Source organism: Salarias fasciatus, chromosome 1 (assembly GCF_902148845.1).
Source record: "Salarias fasciatus chromosome 1, fSalaFa1.1, whole genome shotgun sequence".
NCBI lineage: Eukaryota > Metazoa > Chordata > Actinopteri > Blenniiformes > Blenniidae > Salarias > Salarias fasciatus.
The window spans coordinates 21647274-21665548 of NC_043745.1; the positions used below are offsets into that span (position 1 = coordinate 21647274).

The 18275-nt window shown below is 41.1% G+C and overlaps 1 protein-coding gene across 2 annotated transcripts in view; it reads right to left on the bottom strand.

Moving 5' to 3' along the window:
- myo1ea (myosin IEa) overlaps nucleotides 1-10782 on the bottom strand; it is a 49378-nt gene extending 38596 nt beyond the window's left edge. For both annotated transcript variants that reach the window (XM_030088802.1, XM_030088792.1), the window contains exon 1: nucleotides 10523-10782. In XM_030088802.1, coding sequence (XP_029944662.1) covers nucleotides 10523-10525 — 3 coding nt within the window. In that variant the 5' untranslated portion in view covers nucleotides 10526-10782. The remainder of the gene's footprint in view (nucleotides 1-10522) is intronic.
- Nucleotides 10783-18275: the final 7493 nt, after the last annotated feature.

Genomic DNA, 18275 nt, shown 5'->3' on the forward strand with positions numbered 1-18275 from the left:
ATCGCCTGGTTCGCCTGCTGCCCTCAGGTAAACTGTACAGGTCTATTCCAATTCAGAAACAAAATTACATTGCTACATTTACTCTGAAAATGACAATTTAAGACAATGGAAAGGTTAAAGGATGCACCGGTTTATGCATGCAGGCAGCATCCAGTACTGGTGCACAAAAACAAGTATTTGAGAGACAGAGGGAGAAATAAAGAATTAATGATTAATGATCCCACTGGACAGGTGGGTGCATGCATGTAGGTGTTTTTAACTGCACAGGCATCTTTATGAATTAAATTCATTGATTGTTTTACATACACTCCAATCCTATGAATGAATGTTTTATGTGCTTAAACTCATGGTTTCATATGTTTCAAACTCATATGTTTGAAGAAAGTGAACCAGCTGATTTGGCAGCACCGTGTAAAAATGCATAAATTATGAATAAAAAAAGGGTTTCAGAACTCAGGTACATGAAATACTTTAACAGATGTTTAAATGGTTAGGTTAAAAAAAGAACAGCCAAACCCTTTCAGACTGGCAATTTAGTTTTATGTGCGACTACACAAAACAAAGCCTCAGCCCTTTTACGTCAAATGTCACGGGACGTAATTTCTCACAACTGCAGGCCTTTTAAAGGTTTTTATAGTAACAAACCCTTTTAAGGATTAAGCTGAGATTAAGGAAATGTGAGTCACCGCTGGCCCGTGGCGCTGGAGTACGGGTGCAGAGGTGCGCGCACACAAGCAGACAAGAGCGCACACAGGGGACATCTGGCACAGTGTGGAGTCTAATAGTAGCCATAACAACAGTGATGTCAGGGAACCGCAGCCTTCCCTTCGAGCACAGCAACACACAGACAGGCGCAGTGGAGAAACCATGTCTGACGTCACGGACGCGTTGATAATAAACTGTAAACACGGCGTATGTTCACGCACAAAAAATGACTCATTTATGTCAAATAAAACCAGAGAAGACAGCTGATTAGTTTATATTTATGGGATAAAAGCCGATCATTCAGGTTCAAAACAGAACCAGACCTTTTCCCAGAAGTTGAGGAATTCCAGCATCAGTCCCGATCCATAAGGCCAGGCTTTCCCTTCATGCAAATACCATTACCATATATGGAGAGCGCTGAGCCGCTCTGGCTCGGGGTACAGGAAATGGCTGGGTTTGATTCAGTATCATAAGCGGCACTTTTCCCCTCATTTCTCCCTTCTATGCCATTTTCCTTCTCCACACCAGAGTTTGACACACACTCCATGTGTAAGGAGGACTACGTTTTCTGCTCTGCCCTCTGAGAAAATCTGGATAAAAGCCATGAGAACAAAATCCCGGTTCCTAAAATAAAGTCGAAGCCGTTTATCACTCTCAAGTCTGGAAAAAAGTTTAAAACAAGCAAATGACTGAAGAATAACATGTAAAGAGTATGAATCAAACGCTTCAGCACAGACAGGTTTAGTTCCTCTAAAGCGCCACATCTGCCACTTGTCAGCAAGCGATTAAAAAAAGCCATTTTTAAGGAAGGAAATGAAAAAACTTGCGGGATGTGCTCATTAAAGCTTCTGATGTTAAATCTGGCTTAAGAACACTCAGTTCTCCAAGGAGGTCTAATTCAGTGGGTCATGTACGACATGTGGCTCTTCAGTAAAGGGGAGTCGGGGACTGAGGCTTTGGCCTGGAGGAAACCAGAGAAAAACCCCACTTCTGATAAGCCCCCAGATTTTAGATTAGCAACGCTGCCATGTACAAGTTTACTTAACCTGCTTTCTGGATGAAAAGTTGCCCTGAAATAGATTCATTAGCCATCCTATCCTCATTATGAAAACCACAACAATGAAAAACAATGAGACCGGCCCTCATTGCCTGTCACAACCGTAATCTTTAGCACAGGTAAGTCTGTTGCGAAAAAATATAAAGCTCTTAGACAGTTTAAAGACAATACATTTGTTCAGTAATGTGCACAAATAGCTAACAGTTTATGGAGTTGTGTATTGGTTGTGACTGCAAATACATCCAGACACAAAACCTTGACATGAACGTGTGTCACACGTGAAGTTAATCTTGCAAGCAAGCAAAACACAAACTCTTCAAGCAGCTATGCCATAGCTTTCCAAGTGCTTCAGCCTATAATCTGCAAATGACATATTCATGCTCCAAGTATACATAAAGATTTTCAGTATTTATGACACAAAATCCAGTAAAATCTATAAAATCTCTATAAAATCTCAGCAGAAAATGACCTTAAACCGACATGCAGACATGTAATGCGTGCTCCATGACAACTGAGTCAGTTTTTTATTGCCTGACAAATTTACATAGTAGTCACACAGTGATGAACTGGAGCTGTAAACAGCAGCTGTTTGGCAAAGGTGCTCCACACGGATGTGTTCGGTCACTTGGAGGGAAACTCTGTCTTCTAATCACACAAAAGACTTTTAAAGTAAAACACTCACATATCACAACCAGTTAACTCTTTGATTTTTATTCCTCTAACCAAAACAAAACTCAAAAGCCTCCATGCATTTCTTCTATGTTCACTCTCTCTCCGTCACATTTGAGTTTCCTGAATTTACTAGCAAGTACAACTAAGTTCCTACTTAGTTCCTCCCACGTCCCGCTTACATGTTTTGAAACCAAAAGGCATGCAAATCTCAGCATTCTGTGAGCTTTATATTCTATGAAAGCCGAGAGACATGCAGGGTCACTGCTGACTGAAACGAGAGCCAAAACATACAGTATGCCTCCATAACTGGAGGGTTCAGATATACATATGGTCTGCAGGTCAAAATCGACCCGCCATGCAGAGATATTCAGCCTGCAGGATGACCCTACAAGGAATAAAAATGAAAAAGATAATATCAGAATATACATCTTATAACACAAGTCACTGCTGTTTCTGGTTTATTTACTAGGAATAACATCGTTTCAGTAAGCGTATTTATTGGTATCGGCATATCAACATGTACAATATCTACATATATTGCAAATTTTAATTAATTTTATTGACTTGTATGTCATTGCCCGAATGCAGTGTGAAATTTTTGCAGTCGTGGTTGTTGATACATTCTCATGCAGGCATCTTACTGGTCGAGTCCAGTTCAGATTCAATCGGACCGCATGTTGCCCCTGAACTAAAATGACTTTGACTCCTCTGCTATAAAGTGTAAGTATACATACTGGAAGCACACAGGAACAAGTATATAAAAATGGAATATTTGTGCTATGAGTCATTCTTTCGGTGTAGTCCTACTGATGGACACTATTTAAAACCAGTAAAAAGGCTATAATTGTTGACAGCCAAGAAGAAACAGTCAAGGAATAGCTATAAAGGTCATACACGGAACGGTTTTCCTTCCTCCGTTGCCTTATTGGGCTTGAAAAACATATCAGTCGAAAATGAAAACAGCTTTAGGGGGTGTTTTATCAAAACAAGGTTTTCCCCTTGGGTTTTTTTTGCTAATGTTAACATTTTATGTATTATTCACTGTGTGTAATCAAACCAGACGCACAAAAACTGCTGACTTTCACAGCCGGCCTTTCCAAGGTAGTGGGAGAAGATAAACTTCCGAGGGATGGGATGCTCATTAAGGTCAAGCTCTGAGCACATACAGTAAAACACACTGCAAAAAAACTGCAGATAAAGCTAAAAACTGAGGACTCTGTAAACCTGGAAAACAAGTGTGACTTCATAGATTTTAGAATTTGGCTGAACAGCTGTCAAAGTTCAACTCAAGCACTGACACTGCATGACAGTCAACTGAGTTACAGATCAACAAGGAGTTGTTGTAAGAGTAAATCCACATTTCGTGGTAGTGCAGCCAACATGCAGTCGCTTTTGGCTTCAGCAGAGGAGGAGAGAGGAGGCCACCTGTCGCTTCACATCCAGCGGACTGAGGAGAAATGTCTGTGCAGTCTGCTCTGATTGTATAAAACAACATAAAGTCTCCATGCTGATATGTTCTGCTTGTGATGACGATCTTTATTTAAATCCTTTGTGCTTTTTATTTTGTAACACCAAAGTTGATGTAACCAGCTATTTAAATGTTTTTTTATGTCTTTCATGGAGATACCATCTATTTCTGTGTGTGACTTCAGGAGTGTCAGAAATCTGACTTGAGAAAGGAGAGGGGAAACTCTACATACAACGACTGGGGAGGCACATTTAATGATATGATACGGTTTTCAGCTGAACGAACTCTTCCTTTTCAACCATAAATCTCATCCTCAGTACTGCTGGTCATCCTCACAGTTACCACGAAGCACACAGGGTAACTAGAAAGCACTATCTTTGCAATGAGACTTCTGCCAGTGGCTCCCTGGGATATAAATGAGACACCACCATGTACAGTGTAAGCAACAGGCCTGCTCTGGGTTTCCTTGTCTATTTCCCTGACCTCTTCAAGTCACATTCAAGGGAACAATGAAAGAATAGATATTATTCTGCATCATTGGGAAACATGAGCGGCGACCGGCCGGGGTGATGTTATACTGCTGAGCCTGCAGGGCAGGGTTGAACACCGCTCCTCCCAGAGGGCGAGGACACAATGATCGAGTGTAAACAGATACTGCATGGCTTTTCACCACGTCTCAAACTGAACGAACACAAAGTCTCATCTCATCAGCGGCCTTATCTCACTATCGGAGGAAAGTAAGGAAACTAGAGAGCCACTGATTCCGACATTTCAAAGTAAATCATTCTTTTATATGGAATACAACAGCAGGAAGTGTGCCAATAAAATACAATATCAAAGACGGTGTGGTTTAGGGTGGAACTCAGCTGAAATCCTAGACAGGAGACAAGCTACAAAGCGCAGTATTTTCCTTCTGAAGCAACTTCAGTCGTGGTTGAATGGAAATTAAGCTAAGGCATTGCACCACAACAGGGCCTCAAGCTTTAATCAGGGGAAGGATTAAAAACTGCATCGACATCAGCAAACTGAACGCAAGATACACAAGTATCAATTTACTGTCAGCTATTATCAAAGGAAGAAGGGAACAGAGTTGATCATGTGTTCAATTAAAGCAGATGAAAAAACTCAGGAGAACATTTATCTTTCCTGCTGTAAATGGCTTCAATGCATCTAGGAAGAATTTCAAAAACTGCATCATTAACGCAGCTGAAATGGAAAAACAAACTCAGCAGTAAATCATACGTTTGGCACAAACTTGTTTTTTACACTTATTCATAAAACACAGCTTTGATTCAGTCCAGAACAAAGCTTGTTTTCAAATTACATGGTAACATGCAAAGGTTTTTGTCCCTCCCCATTCACAGAACGATTCTTGATTAACGGGTGGAAGAGCTAAAGTTCTATTAATCGAGGTCAGAAAAAGAATCTTAATTCTTCAACACTTCGAAAATTACACGAGGTTCTCAAAAAACAATGAAAGAAGACATCAAACACATACTCCAACAGCATCAACAGGATCATGTGTCCAAACAGACACACACTTAAGCTGTTCATCTTCCTTACTGTAACTGAAACTATATAAAAAGCTCTGGACTGCATATTTAGAACAATGACAAACCCATCCAAGCTTTCTCTTGCAGGTGACTTGGGTGTGGTGCTGCTTATGATGAATGGGAAACTTTGACGACGCTAACTATTAACTCTGCTCTAATCACAGTGACAATGCAGCTCAATGAATGACTCAGACATTGAATTCATCAAACAGCTGGGAAAGTCTCTGAGGTGCTTCATATTGTGTCAACAGTCTGAAATAAATGGAAACATATGATTAGTATTAAATGAGAGAAAAAGTGAAGTTGATAAATAGATATATAGTGTATGTCGGGTGACGTTAGCGCTGATCTGAGCTCCCATAAATACACAAAAGCAGCTCCGTGTGGCATTTTTGATGATATATGTCCGACCCTGTGAAAACTAAGCTGGCTGGCGTTAGGGCTGGAGGTTGTTTTCTGGGTTCGTGTTTTGATAACAGACAGTAATATAAACTGGTTTAACTGAGGTCGACATGTGGGGCTTTAAAATAAACAGCATATGAAGAATGTCACGTTCTAATGTCAGCTCAGCTCAGATGAATTTTATTTTGTCCTGCCAATAAATGTATTTCAGACACTCCAGGTGTCACATTGGACTACTGGAAAGACAACTTGTTCATGGCATGTGTTGTCTTTTTTTGTGACCTCCGCTGCTTGTTTAAAGGTTTCATGGTATATTTGGATCCTATCTTAATTTAAGATCCTCAAAATATCTCCTACACAGATTTTCTCAGCACAACATCCACACCTGTGTCACATGACATGATAAAATAGCACAGATCGACATAAAAACAAAGAATAAGGACATCAGTTCATCAAAATTGAGTTCGATAACATAGCCAAGAAACTACATAGATCTACAGCAGTATATATTTCTACTGAAAAAAAACAGAGCTTGCCAAAAGGTAAAAGTAACATTACTTATTGACTTAGCAACATTTACGAGAGACACAAAGCTCTTTTGTCCATCTACCTTCCTGTTGTGGTGAAATGTATCACACAGGCACATACACACACACAACATACTCAATAACTATGAAAATGACTTAAAGACGCCAGAGGAACAGTGTGGCAGTGAACCGCCCACATACTGAAGCCAGTGCAGCAAATGGACATCTACACTCCCAGTCCCAGAAACCAAGATCAACTGGACTGACTGGATCCACATGCACCACATACACGTGGGAAAAAAACTGACAGCGCTGCTGGAAATGATGTTTCTGGCAGTGTTTGACATTCACGCTCTCTAAGCACCAACACACTAACATTATCTATTAAAGTGTATCGAATCATATCAGTATTGCAATACTCAATAAGATTATTGCATATCACACAATCACCATCCAAGTGATCACAATGTAAACTATAGAAAAAATAAAATACCTCATATTTCTTTTGTTTTTAATGTCATATTGCATTATTATTTCATCATAAAGCCAAACATCATCAGAAGGATAAAGGTCTTTACTTGACAACAGTCCAGATTTATCATAGCATCAGTCAGGCACAGTTTATAGAGCGGTTTGATACCTTTATCTGTTAAAAATGTAAACAAATGAGGATCACAATACTTCATCGATTTATAAAACCTCTCGTCCACATTTTCAAATACACACAGTTGTGTCACGTTTGACAAACATAACAAGCACAACTACACTAAGGATACACTTTATGGACGCTCATCAAGGTCAGGAGGAAACTGTTCTGACACTCCAGAAACTCTATGAGTCCACAGAGAGAAATGTGATGACTCAGCCCTGCCATGAGACACCGGCCAAAAAAGACAACTAATGCAAACCAGCTAATTTTGACGCTGTTTTCCAGTCACTTAGTTCATGTCTTTCAACAGCTGACAAGCCTTTAAAAAGCTTTGACTCACTCCTCAGTTCCTTCTTAACTAAAGTCGACACACTTATGACTTTTTCCCCATATGCTCTGCTCTAAAAATACCTAACTTGAGATCGAGTGGAAATCACTCTGCCTCTGTCAGGTTTGATTTGATTGCCTTTCAAGATTAAAAAAATATATATATATAAGATAATGTTTTTGTCCCGATTTGCTCACATCACTTAATTTTCAATTTCACTTTGAAGACAACTGAATTGTCAGCATGAGAGCCAAGCTTCTTGAAAACCATTAAAATAGCCCTGCTGCTCACACTACCAGAGCCACAGCGTCAGCATAAAAAACATATTTATTCACCTATGCCAGTGCAATTTCTCGAAATGGAAGTAATTTGAACCGCATACAATCAACATGCCACAGCAACTGCAGAGTAAAAACAAATGAGGCTGTCAATGGCAGAGCTACAGTCCAGTCACTGACACAGAGTTCATAACGCCGGCTGGCAGGCGACAGACGGAGGCTCTCTGAGATAACAGCAGCATGTTTGCATCAATCTGACCTTGTTTTGGGTCCGTGATGAAGGAAGTTGTATTATGCAAACAGAAAGCTATGCCAAGGAACAACTTGCTTCATGATCCAAGAAAAAGGAGAATAAACTCAGTGGGATACCTTGACACAGATAAGAGCTTCAAAACTATGGTTTATTTTACCATTTTATTTATAAACCTTCTACAGTGGAAGCACTCTAACAAGACAAAGATTATTGGTTGTTCATTAACTTGAAATTATACTGACAGACCCAATGGCATCATCCTGCAGTGACAGATGCCACATGCAAATATGTGGAGCAGTGAGGACGAGTTGACTGTAAATGTCATCGTCATGTTGCGTCAACATCACGTCACCTGCAAAATGTTCTAATGACTGACAGAGTAAATTATGCAATGTGTGATATCAGTCTCTGCAATTTAAAAAATAATTTGTTTCTGTATTTATCACGATGTCGCCGAGTGTGAGCAAATCCACAACAGGAAAACCGCCACCACATGATCTCTCAATAATTTTTATAATGAATAATAAAAGCAGGAGCAATATAATATTTTCACTGGGAAAAAAAACAACTGTTGCAAAAAAGAAGAGAAAACAGATTTGATATAAATATACTGATGTGAAGAAAAACGCTCACACTAACGCTAACACTTTCCAATAGTTAAACTAAAAAAAATTTACAAGCATATTTGAGTTTTGATGACATTTGTAACTTTTCCCTTTGCAAAAGATTTACAACAAGAATGGTGGTTCTGTCATCATCACAAACAGCCAAACAGTGAAAACATCGCTGCAGCCTGGTAACAAAGACGTATGGAATTTATCAGGAAGAGTGTGTGTGAGAGTACTGAACTACAGCAACAAGTCTAACGAGTTCCCCAGGTCCGCAGGATTGGTGTTTGCCCTGTTTTCAGACACGAGGCTTAAATTCCAGAGCAAATCTCTGCAGCAGCAGTGATGGGTTTGAAAACGGAGCATGCACTGTGAGGTGAGGGGAGGGAGGGGGTTACTCAGTATGCACCTCCCTGTTGCAGAAACTAATGTGAACCATCTGCTGTCAGCATCTGGCAGAGAGGGAACCAGTGAGCGATGCTGCTGTCTGCTATTCCAGACACCGAGGGTGACAATCGGACACTTTCTCCCTCCTCCTTTATGTACAGGACTGGATCATCTCCTCAACTGTGTATCGAAAAGGTGTAAAGATGTAATCTGAAGCCGGTTTTCAGTGATTTCCAATGAATCAGTTCTTTAAGCTTATAAACAAAGTGATGTTCCTCAGGACCTTTAATTTATAACTACTGTCATTTCAAAGTATGTCTTATTTATAAATCACTCACTATTAAACAAGAAAAAAAAACATGAATTACACTTTGTGAGAACTCCTCAAAACCAGGCACGTTGTTTTAATGTTTGCTGATTTTATAATATAAAGTTTCTTTTAGCATTTTGAAAGTGCTACACAAATAAAATGTCTTCGTATTTATCATTTGTACAAGGGCAAGGATTTGCAGAAATTCTGCATCACTTTGCTTTTATGTTTTAGTTGCAGTTTAAGAGAATAACTGTGTTGCAATGGATAAATGTTAAGTAAGCTTTTTCCCTTTTCTTCTGGTTTGAACCCTCATCTGGAGGTTCAATACTGTACAACACAAGTACCACATCCCCACAATTTTTTTATTTATAAAAGGCACTCTCTGTCTGCATGTGAGAAAACCAAATGGTTAGAAGATATAATGTGGTAAGACGTGTATGCACACTTGTGTTTTCAGTTTTTGAGGAATACTATGTCACCTTTAGTTAAAGGGAAGGTTTCCAACCCACTATGAGGCAGACATTATGTCAGTCAGCTAAAGCTATATGTTGTTGTGTTCAGCACCCAGAATGGGAGTTCTTCCATCGAGGACAGACACTGGACAAACTGTTGCCAAAACAAAATGATGAGGCCACACTCCACAGCTTAGCCTGAGGCGTGTCTCCTGCAGGGATGGCATTTGGCAACCAGGAAAAACCTGTCTGTTGTAAAAAAAAAAAATGCACAAACACCCAACAAGCTGCACAGGTACAGTACACACACTCCACCTGACACATGCCCCGGCTGCTGGCTGTCTGCTCCTCCAGGACTAACCGGTTCTTCAGAACAGACTGCACCTGATGTGTCCAGGTGACATAACATTTCTCAGATTGTCTCAGTGACAAGTCAAATTCAGCAGCTCGGGGTCAGTGCTTTCTAATTACCTTCACTGCAGCTCACCAGAGGTGCATGGCTGTCAGTAAAACTGTCAGATCACACTTAATCATGAAAACAATAATCCAACAGGTCAAAAAGCACCCAAAAGTTGAGATGTTATGCTCTATATTTCATCAATGTCTTTGTCTCAGCTCATAATTTTACTTTTATTTCAGAAATACAATTAAAAGCACTTTGTGTACAAGAGGTATTGAGTAAAGGTTATTATTTACGTTGAAAAGTCATCTCTACGAGGCTGGGTACAATTTCTGTTCCAGACAAGATATGGTTATGGATGTTTTCATACACACACTCACTTAACAGCGGCTCTGTGGTAAATATGTGGATGATGATGAGTATTTGAAACAAACGGTGTTAGTTTCTCAGGTAGAGCAAACATCACTCACCATCCTGTCCTCTCTCTGTCCTTTCCCCCTAGATCCAGTATTTGTGAGGAGCTCAGTGGAGTTCACGTCGCTTCGGGAGAAAGAAAGAAAAGTCTGATTGTTTCACCTAAAAGTCAGAGGACAAACTCCCAAGTTTAGATGCGATATCTCCGAAAAAGTCCAGACGGCATGGATGCGGCTCCTCAGCGGTGAGCTCCTCCGTCCATGGTGCAGTCTGACCCGAGTCCTCCACTGACAGCGGCGCCGCGTCCGGACTGCGAGCAGCAGGCTCATTTACAGAAGGAGCAGCAGCGCTCTCACAAACACAACACAGGAAACGGAGCCAGAGGCTCCAATCAAAGGACGCTGGGACTCCAATACGCTTAAATATTCATTAGCTACAGGGAGGGAGACCACTGCGCATGCGCAAGAGAAGCGCTCCCTCAACAACAGGGCCGAACATAAAGTGGACAAAAACATTTCAGCATCAGCCCGCTTTTATTTTCCTTCATTAAACTCTCTTTGAAGAAAGCTGACAGTGCAGATAAGAGAGGAAACAGATAAGTAAGGTAACTTTGTACATCTTAAGCACAAACCATGAATATGAACATCAAATTAAAAAAAAGAATACAGCTTTGAAGAAAAACAGCGATAAGGTAGGGAAATAGCATCACAAAGTTGAATATTTGTATACTCAGCATATAAAATAGAGACGTTTCAAAGGTTTTTTGTTTTGGAAAAAAAATTGTCACATTTATGAATCTTTATAGTTTAAAAACATTTTAAATACCATATCTTCTCAAATGTTCTAGTATTTTGGGATAATATATTCTGGATATTGAAGTATTAGAAAAAATACTTTAAAAAAGGAATTTAAAAAAGCCATGAGATATTCCAGTTGAGCTTTTATAAATATCTAAACATTTAGAATGATTATCCTTGGATATGAATCAAGTCATATCTAAATCTCTCTTCTATACTGCTTCCCCCAAATGAAGGTCACAGGGGTCCTGGAGCAAATTAAACTAAAAATTCAAATGAAAGTGAACTTTATTGTCCTACTGCTGTTCATACAAGACACACAATGAAATTACAATTAAATCTCGCCTCCGTGGTGTAAACATATATCATTCAAAAATAAGAACTAGAGAAGGAAAGGATGATCACTGACTATCGACACAGAAAACATATATCCTGGACTTGTAGCCAGTCCTTCAAGGGGGAAAACTCACATGAAACCAGAGCCACCAAAGAAGATCCACATAGGCACAAGGAGCATAGTTAAAAGTTCAATTACAATCAGGCACAACTGTTACTCATTTCAAAAGAAACCATATGTAGTTTGTGAAAAGGAAGTGCTGTTGTCAAATAATCATCTTAGTTTTGTCTATAAATGGTACCTGTCATACTGTTTTCCCTTATATCGTTTTTCCTCTGATCCCAGATGATCTATTCACAAATTGCAAACTTAATTCCATCTTCAGACACATAAAAATGCAGCATTGAGGTCCTTGGGGAAACCCCTTTTGAAGTGTTTGGGTGGCACCGGTATCCACCTCTCACAGCCAGTGTCTGCCAGACTGGGGCTGCCTTGAAATGATGTTGAGTGGTGAGGCCAGTCTGCTCTCTGGGTGTAACCCGTCTAACAGGCTGTCTCTTGTCTCTACGTGTGTGTGTGTGTGTGTGTGTGTGTGCGCGCGCGCGGGCGTTTTTCTATACTTGTGGGGACCAAATGTCCCCATAACGATAGGAAAACCTGGCACGATGTGCCTTGTGGGGACCTTTTTCCGGTCCTAATGAGGAGAAACAGTGTTTTCTTGACCATGTTGTTGTTACTGAAAAAAGTAAAAGTGCAAAAACATTTCTTTAGGGTTAGGCATTGTTGTGGTTTGGGTTAGGGTTCGGATAAGGGTCAGGGTTAGGGACTAGTATGCATTGGATGCATTGGTTTTTTTTTTTTTATATAGCGCTTTTCAGGACACTCAAAGACGCTTTACATTGCATTGCATTATTCATTCACACCATACTGGCTGGTGGTAAGCTACTATTGTAGCCACAGCTGCCCTGGGGCAGACTGACGGAAGCGAGGCTGCCAATCTGTGCCATCGGTAAATGCATTATGTCAACGAGTGTCCTCACAAGGATAGAAATACAAACCTGTGTGTGTGTGTGTGTGTGTGTGTGTGTGTGTGTGTGTGTGTGTGTGTGTGTGTGTGTTAGGTCAGTTAGTTTACTTTCTTGATGTCCTTTTGGAAGATTATACCTCTTATTTTTACACAACCATACTAAAACATCAAGAAGATAGAACATGGACTCTTCAGGTGGGGGAGATGTCAAGGTCTTCCAAGGAGACCTCGAGAGTATTAATTTTTGGAGAACCAATAAGCAGAGTTCTCAGGTTCTCATAAGGGCCCAGCAGGAAAAATATAACGTGAAAAACAACAGCTTCAAAATCATTGGGTGCAGTATTTTGTTGCCACCTAGTGGCGAAAAGAATAAATCGCAGTCAAAGTGAAAAGCAGCTCTGTCTGTCAGACATTGGATCTTTCAAATAATAAAATACATTGTGCTAATACAAGACACACTTATTTTTCAATTTTTGAGATTTTGCAGTAACTTAATAAGGTAAATACATGTTTTGGGTCAATAGACAATAGTAATTTCCATTTTTTGGAGTTCACGAATGAATGAATGGTTTATTTTTTGGCTGCAGTTTAACACATGAAATAACAACACAATTTATTGTATATTTGTGTCATTACAAAAACATATCTTCAGTCAGTTTTCCAATGTGCTTTACACTTGTTCTTTTGTTTTCATTTTTCTATCTAACCACCTGGTGCGTCCTTGTGTCAATTATCTGTCATAGTTCACTAACATGTTTCTCATTACCTAAAAATGTACAGACACTTTTATCTTAGCAGCTTACCAGCTGCCCTCAAGCTGCCGACTGTAAACTTGAAAATGTGTTTCACTCCTATCTACTTTATCCTGAGCTCATTGTTCAGCAATCCAAAGTATGTAGCTTTTGAATGATGACAAGCAGTAAAATATGTATCACAGAAGTTCACCCTGATTTAAGCAACTGTGCTTGTACATAGTGGCTGTATGAAGGTGTCAAGGTTCCCTCTGAGTCTGCTGTTCCTCCCTGAACCTCTACGTGTCTCCCTTCCTCCTGTGTCTCTGCCCTCTCTTCGTGTTTCCAACTCACCTCACCTCACCTCCCTGAGTCAATTTTCCAATTATCTTATTGTGGGTCTCCTCCAGTCCTGTGTGTATTTCAGCTTCCCTATTTGTCTTCTCCTTCACCAGATGGCAGTGCTTCATGTCATCATCCTGCAATCTCTGCGTATTTTCTACTGTGTTGATTTCTCTCATATTTCTGACCCTGTCATCTGCATTGACTACGTCTCAGCCGTTGCAAATTTTTGATTTGTCTGCCGGTCTGGAGGTTTAATAGACTAACACACTCTCTGAATTTGAGTCTGCTTTTTAGTCCTCGCTTTCATGACAGAGCCATCTGAACACACACTATGAACTCAGAGGACCCAGCAATGCACTCACCATCCAGGGCCACCGCCTCGCCAAGCAGGAAGCTTGACTCAAGTTGGGTCTCCATGACCGGCACAAAATGGAGGACTGCAGGCGGGCAGACATGAATGCCTTGTGGACTCAGCTGCCCCGAGCTGCTCCCGTTCCTCCACCTGTTCCTCGTTTTTGGCCTTGCCCGACTCTACCAAACCGGTACTCGGGAGAGACTGAGAACTCCCGCTCCTTCCTGACGCAATGCGAGTTACACTTTGAACTGCGGACAAACCAGACGGAACACTCCAGTGTGGTATTTGTTTTGTCACACCTGGAGGGCCAAGATGAGGCTTGGACCACTGTGGAGTGGTCCCACTGCACTCCTGTTTGTGACATCTATCAGGCCTTCTCCGAAGCTCCTCTTCAGGTGTTCCAGGCCCAAGCTTCCCGTCTGGAGGCTTATCAACCTGCGCCAAGTGTCTTTGAACACCACCTCCACTCTCTCCTCTATCATCCACTCAGGTGAAGCCTCCACATGTTCTCTCGTCCATTCTGGGAGTCTACTGGGACCTCAGTGAGGTTTTAGTCAGTAAAGCCCAGGCCACCTCTCTGCTGCCTCATGGTGACTATGATTGTCCCATTGACCTCCTCCTGGAGACCTCAACCCCTGGGGAACACTGTAAGTTATGCCTTCGGCCTCCTTAATGCCACTGCTGTGTTTCAGGGGCTGGTGAACGACGTCCGTCGGGATCTGTTGAACATCTCCATGTTTGTCTGTCTCGATGACATCCTGATCTTCTCCCTGGGCCTTCCCTCTCACAACCAACATGTCCGCCAGGCCCTGCGGAATCTCCTTGACTACCAGTTATTTGTCAAGGTAGAGGAGTGTGAGTTTCCCCAGGGTTACACGATCAGAGATGGCCAGCTGGAGATGGAGCTCAAGAAGGTGAAGGCGGTCCGGAAGTGGCCTGCTTCGACCAACGGGAAGGATAGTGCACCTTGGGCTTCACCAACTTCTACCACTGCCTTACCAGCAGCTTCAGCTCTGTTGCAGTGCAACTGTACTCCCTCACCTTGGCCCAGTCCTGCTTTTCCTGGTCCCTGCAGGCTGAGGCTGCCTTCAGGAAACTCAAGCGGAGGTACACGGTGGCTCCTGTTCTGACAGTGTGGGACATAGAGCTACAGTTTATTGTGGAGGTGGACTGTTCGCCAGATGGTCTTTCTTCATGCTGCCATTCGCATTTTCTGTGTTTTCCCTTATGTTGGTTTCTCTTGTTTCTCTGAACCTGCCTTTTGCATCAGCTATGTCTCAGCTGTCGCCCTTTTGGATTTGTTTGCCTGCCTGGACAAACAAAGGATTCTGAACTGGTTGTGTGCAAGTTTTACCCTTCAATCATAGACAATGTCAAACTGGTTGAGAAACCTGCTAGAAAACATTTTTGAATTAGTTGGAGATGTCTTTATTAAACTTCTATTTTCTAAGTTTGGATGGGTTTATAATTTGTAGAACTGTTAGTATGCATAAATGTTAAAATTCTCTGTGTGTTAATAGTTCTTTCCAAATTGTTTGTAGATCCATGAGAGACTGTTGCTCCAAGGACACTGTTGATGGCCAACCCCTGATAACAGCATCTCGTGGGTGTGTAAACGTTTGTCTTTCTCACCCCCGGGTTTGATAAGTTGATTCCAATGTACCTCACCCCTCCCTTCTCTCTCTGTCTGTGGGAGAATAAAGTGTGCTAACTTTTTCTCAGGTGCACATTTTTCGGCAGACATCAAGATCCTCTGTTCAATTTACAACTTGAGAAGAGGAGAGAAGAGGAGAAGAAGAGGAGACTAGAAGAAGAGGCTGGAATTACCCCAACATATCTTCGACAATCAAAAGGCGCCAACCAATACAATGTTCTCTCCACCAGACTGAAGGTCCAGAATGGGCAAACAACAGACTGTTCTCACCGATGATCCAAGTCTTGGGTCCAGAGTACACCGTGGACATGGAGGCATTGAAGCGTCTCCCCGATGTCACCCTGAGTGGAAGTAAATACGCCACAGCTCTCATGACATTCTGTCAGGTGTTCAGCCCAACTATCCCTGAATTGCGGCGACTGCTCATTCTCCAGATGGGCCCAACCAACTTTGCAAAGATTCGCCACCATGTGGCCTCACAGACTTGTCATAACTACCCTGATTGAGACAATGCAGCCAATGGTCCAATGGCTCAATGCATTAGGGACGCAAGACAGAGCAATCAAAAAATTCCCGAAGTCTGTCAACATGTCTGCCATCGCTGCCTGTAAGCAACGTGCAGATGAAGCGGTGTATGACTATTGCGTTAGATTGCGTGCCGTTTCCTGGGACAATTCCAGCATTGACGAACCCGAACACCTGGGGCCTGTTACAGAAGAATGCTCCTGTGTCAAGCTTTCATACATGGCCTGCTATCGCATCTTGCAGACGCAGCGTCACATTCATGTGTGGATGTGCCCTCTGCTGCATCGATGACCTCCGACGCCATGCTATTCATGCAGAACAGAAGCACCATGAGAAACAACAGTGTGATGAAGCCCGCATAAAGGATGAGAACACAGATGAACTGCTGACTGCGGTTTGGGTGATGACCGATCTGTTTTCCCAACAACGCAACACGGTCCTGCCACATGGTGGACATGGATGGCATTACCACCATGGACGAGGAAGGTGATTTCACTCCCAACATCAACAACACTGGGACTTTGATGAAGGCTGTTGGGTCTGCGGTGCAGCTGATCATTGTTTGAGACACTGTCCTTTGAATCGGGACACCCAAGGACATTCCCTTGGACATGGTCAGCATCACAAACTCCACAACAACAACCCTGAATCTTTCTAAAAGTGCAGTGAAATTGTTTGGAAGATTTAAAAAAAAGTGCAGTGTCATATGAAGTGTGAAATGTGTATGGAATATCCATGTATCTATATAGCAAATTAGATTTATCTTCTATATTGTTTCATTTATTACAGTGTTGTGTGGTGCTGTAGCTGATCCCAACTGACTACTTGCAAAGGTGGACACTCAGCCCATCACAGGTCAGACATTGAAAGACAAGCTGTCACACACCCATAGACAATTCAGAGTCATCAAACAACCTAAAGCATAGGTTGTTGGGCTGTGGAAGGAAACCAGTGTACTTGGAAAAAGCCCAGGTTCCCAATAGCCCCCAGATGGACTCAAAACAGGGATATTGTAAATGTTAGACTAGAGCACTCCCTCAATGGTGATGATGATGATGACAGTGATGACAATAATAATTTATATCAAAATGTATCACAATATATTTAAATAAGTACATATACACCATGTTATATACCACTTTTAGATGTACACTTCATGTATAAATGAACATATTGGACTCCGAGATGAAAAAGTCTGAATATAAACTTTGTGATTTTAATGGGGGATCCTTGAATAAATGAAATAAAAAAATATTACATCAGTTATTTATAACTACATACCTACACACACAACACACATTTGTATGAAAAAGAATGGTAACAAGGAAGGCTTATTTATTCTTACCCCTTTGTCTATATCTTAATTCCTGAGTTCTACACACCCTATCTGTTTTCATGCTCTACAATATTAATTAATCAGTTCTGTAATCAAACCCACATACACACTACATTATTAGTAGAAAATAAAGAAACATTTTTTATTATTTTTTTTAGAGTAAATACCACAATATTTATCATGGCTTGATTATTGGACAAGAAAATCATTTAAAAAATTCTTGCGGTATTTAAATAAGACAGCTATTTTTGTTGGAGAGATTGACAGAATGGGCGGCACATCTGAGCACAAACAATGTCAAAATTGACTGTAAACATACGTACATAACTTCTTGGCAGAATTTCAGGAAAAAAACCACTTATTTGGTGCTTCAAATGACATCAGAGCTGTACAAAATGTGGTGAATCCAAACACTGCTCGAAAAAAATAAAGTAAAAGAAAGGAAAAAGAAAATGAAAGGCTACTGTTATAATAATATGAACGCAAAAAAGGAGGCAGTCGCAACAAACTTAGTGGTGCATGATGGGAATTGTAGTCCATGGATAATTGACCATGTAGTTAACTTAGCAAAGGTAAACAAAATTCTTGTAACTTTATAATTTTCAATGACGGGCTTATGATGATAGGAGAGAGAGAGAGCGAGAGAGGGAGAGAGAGAGAGAGAGAGAGAGAGAGAGAGAGAGAGAGAGAGAGAGAGAGAGA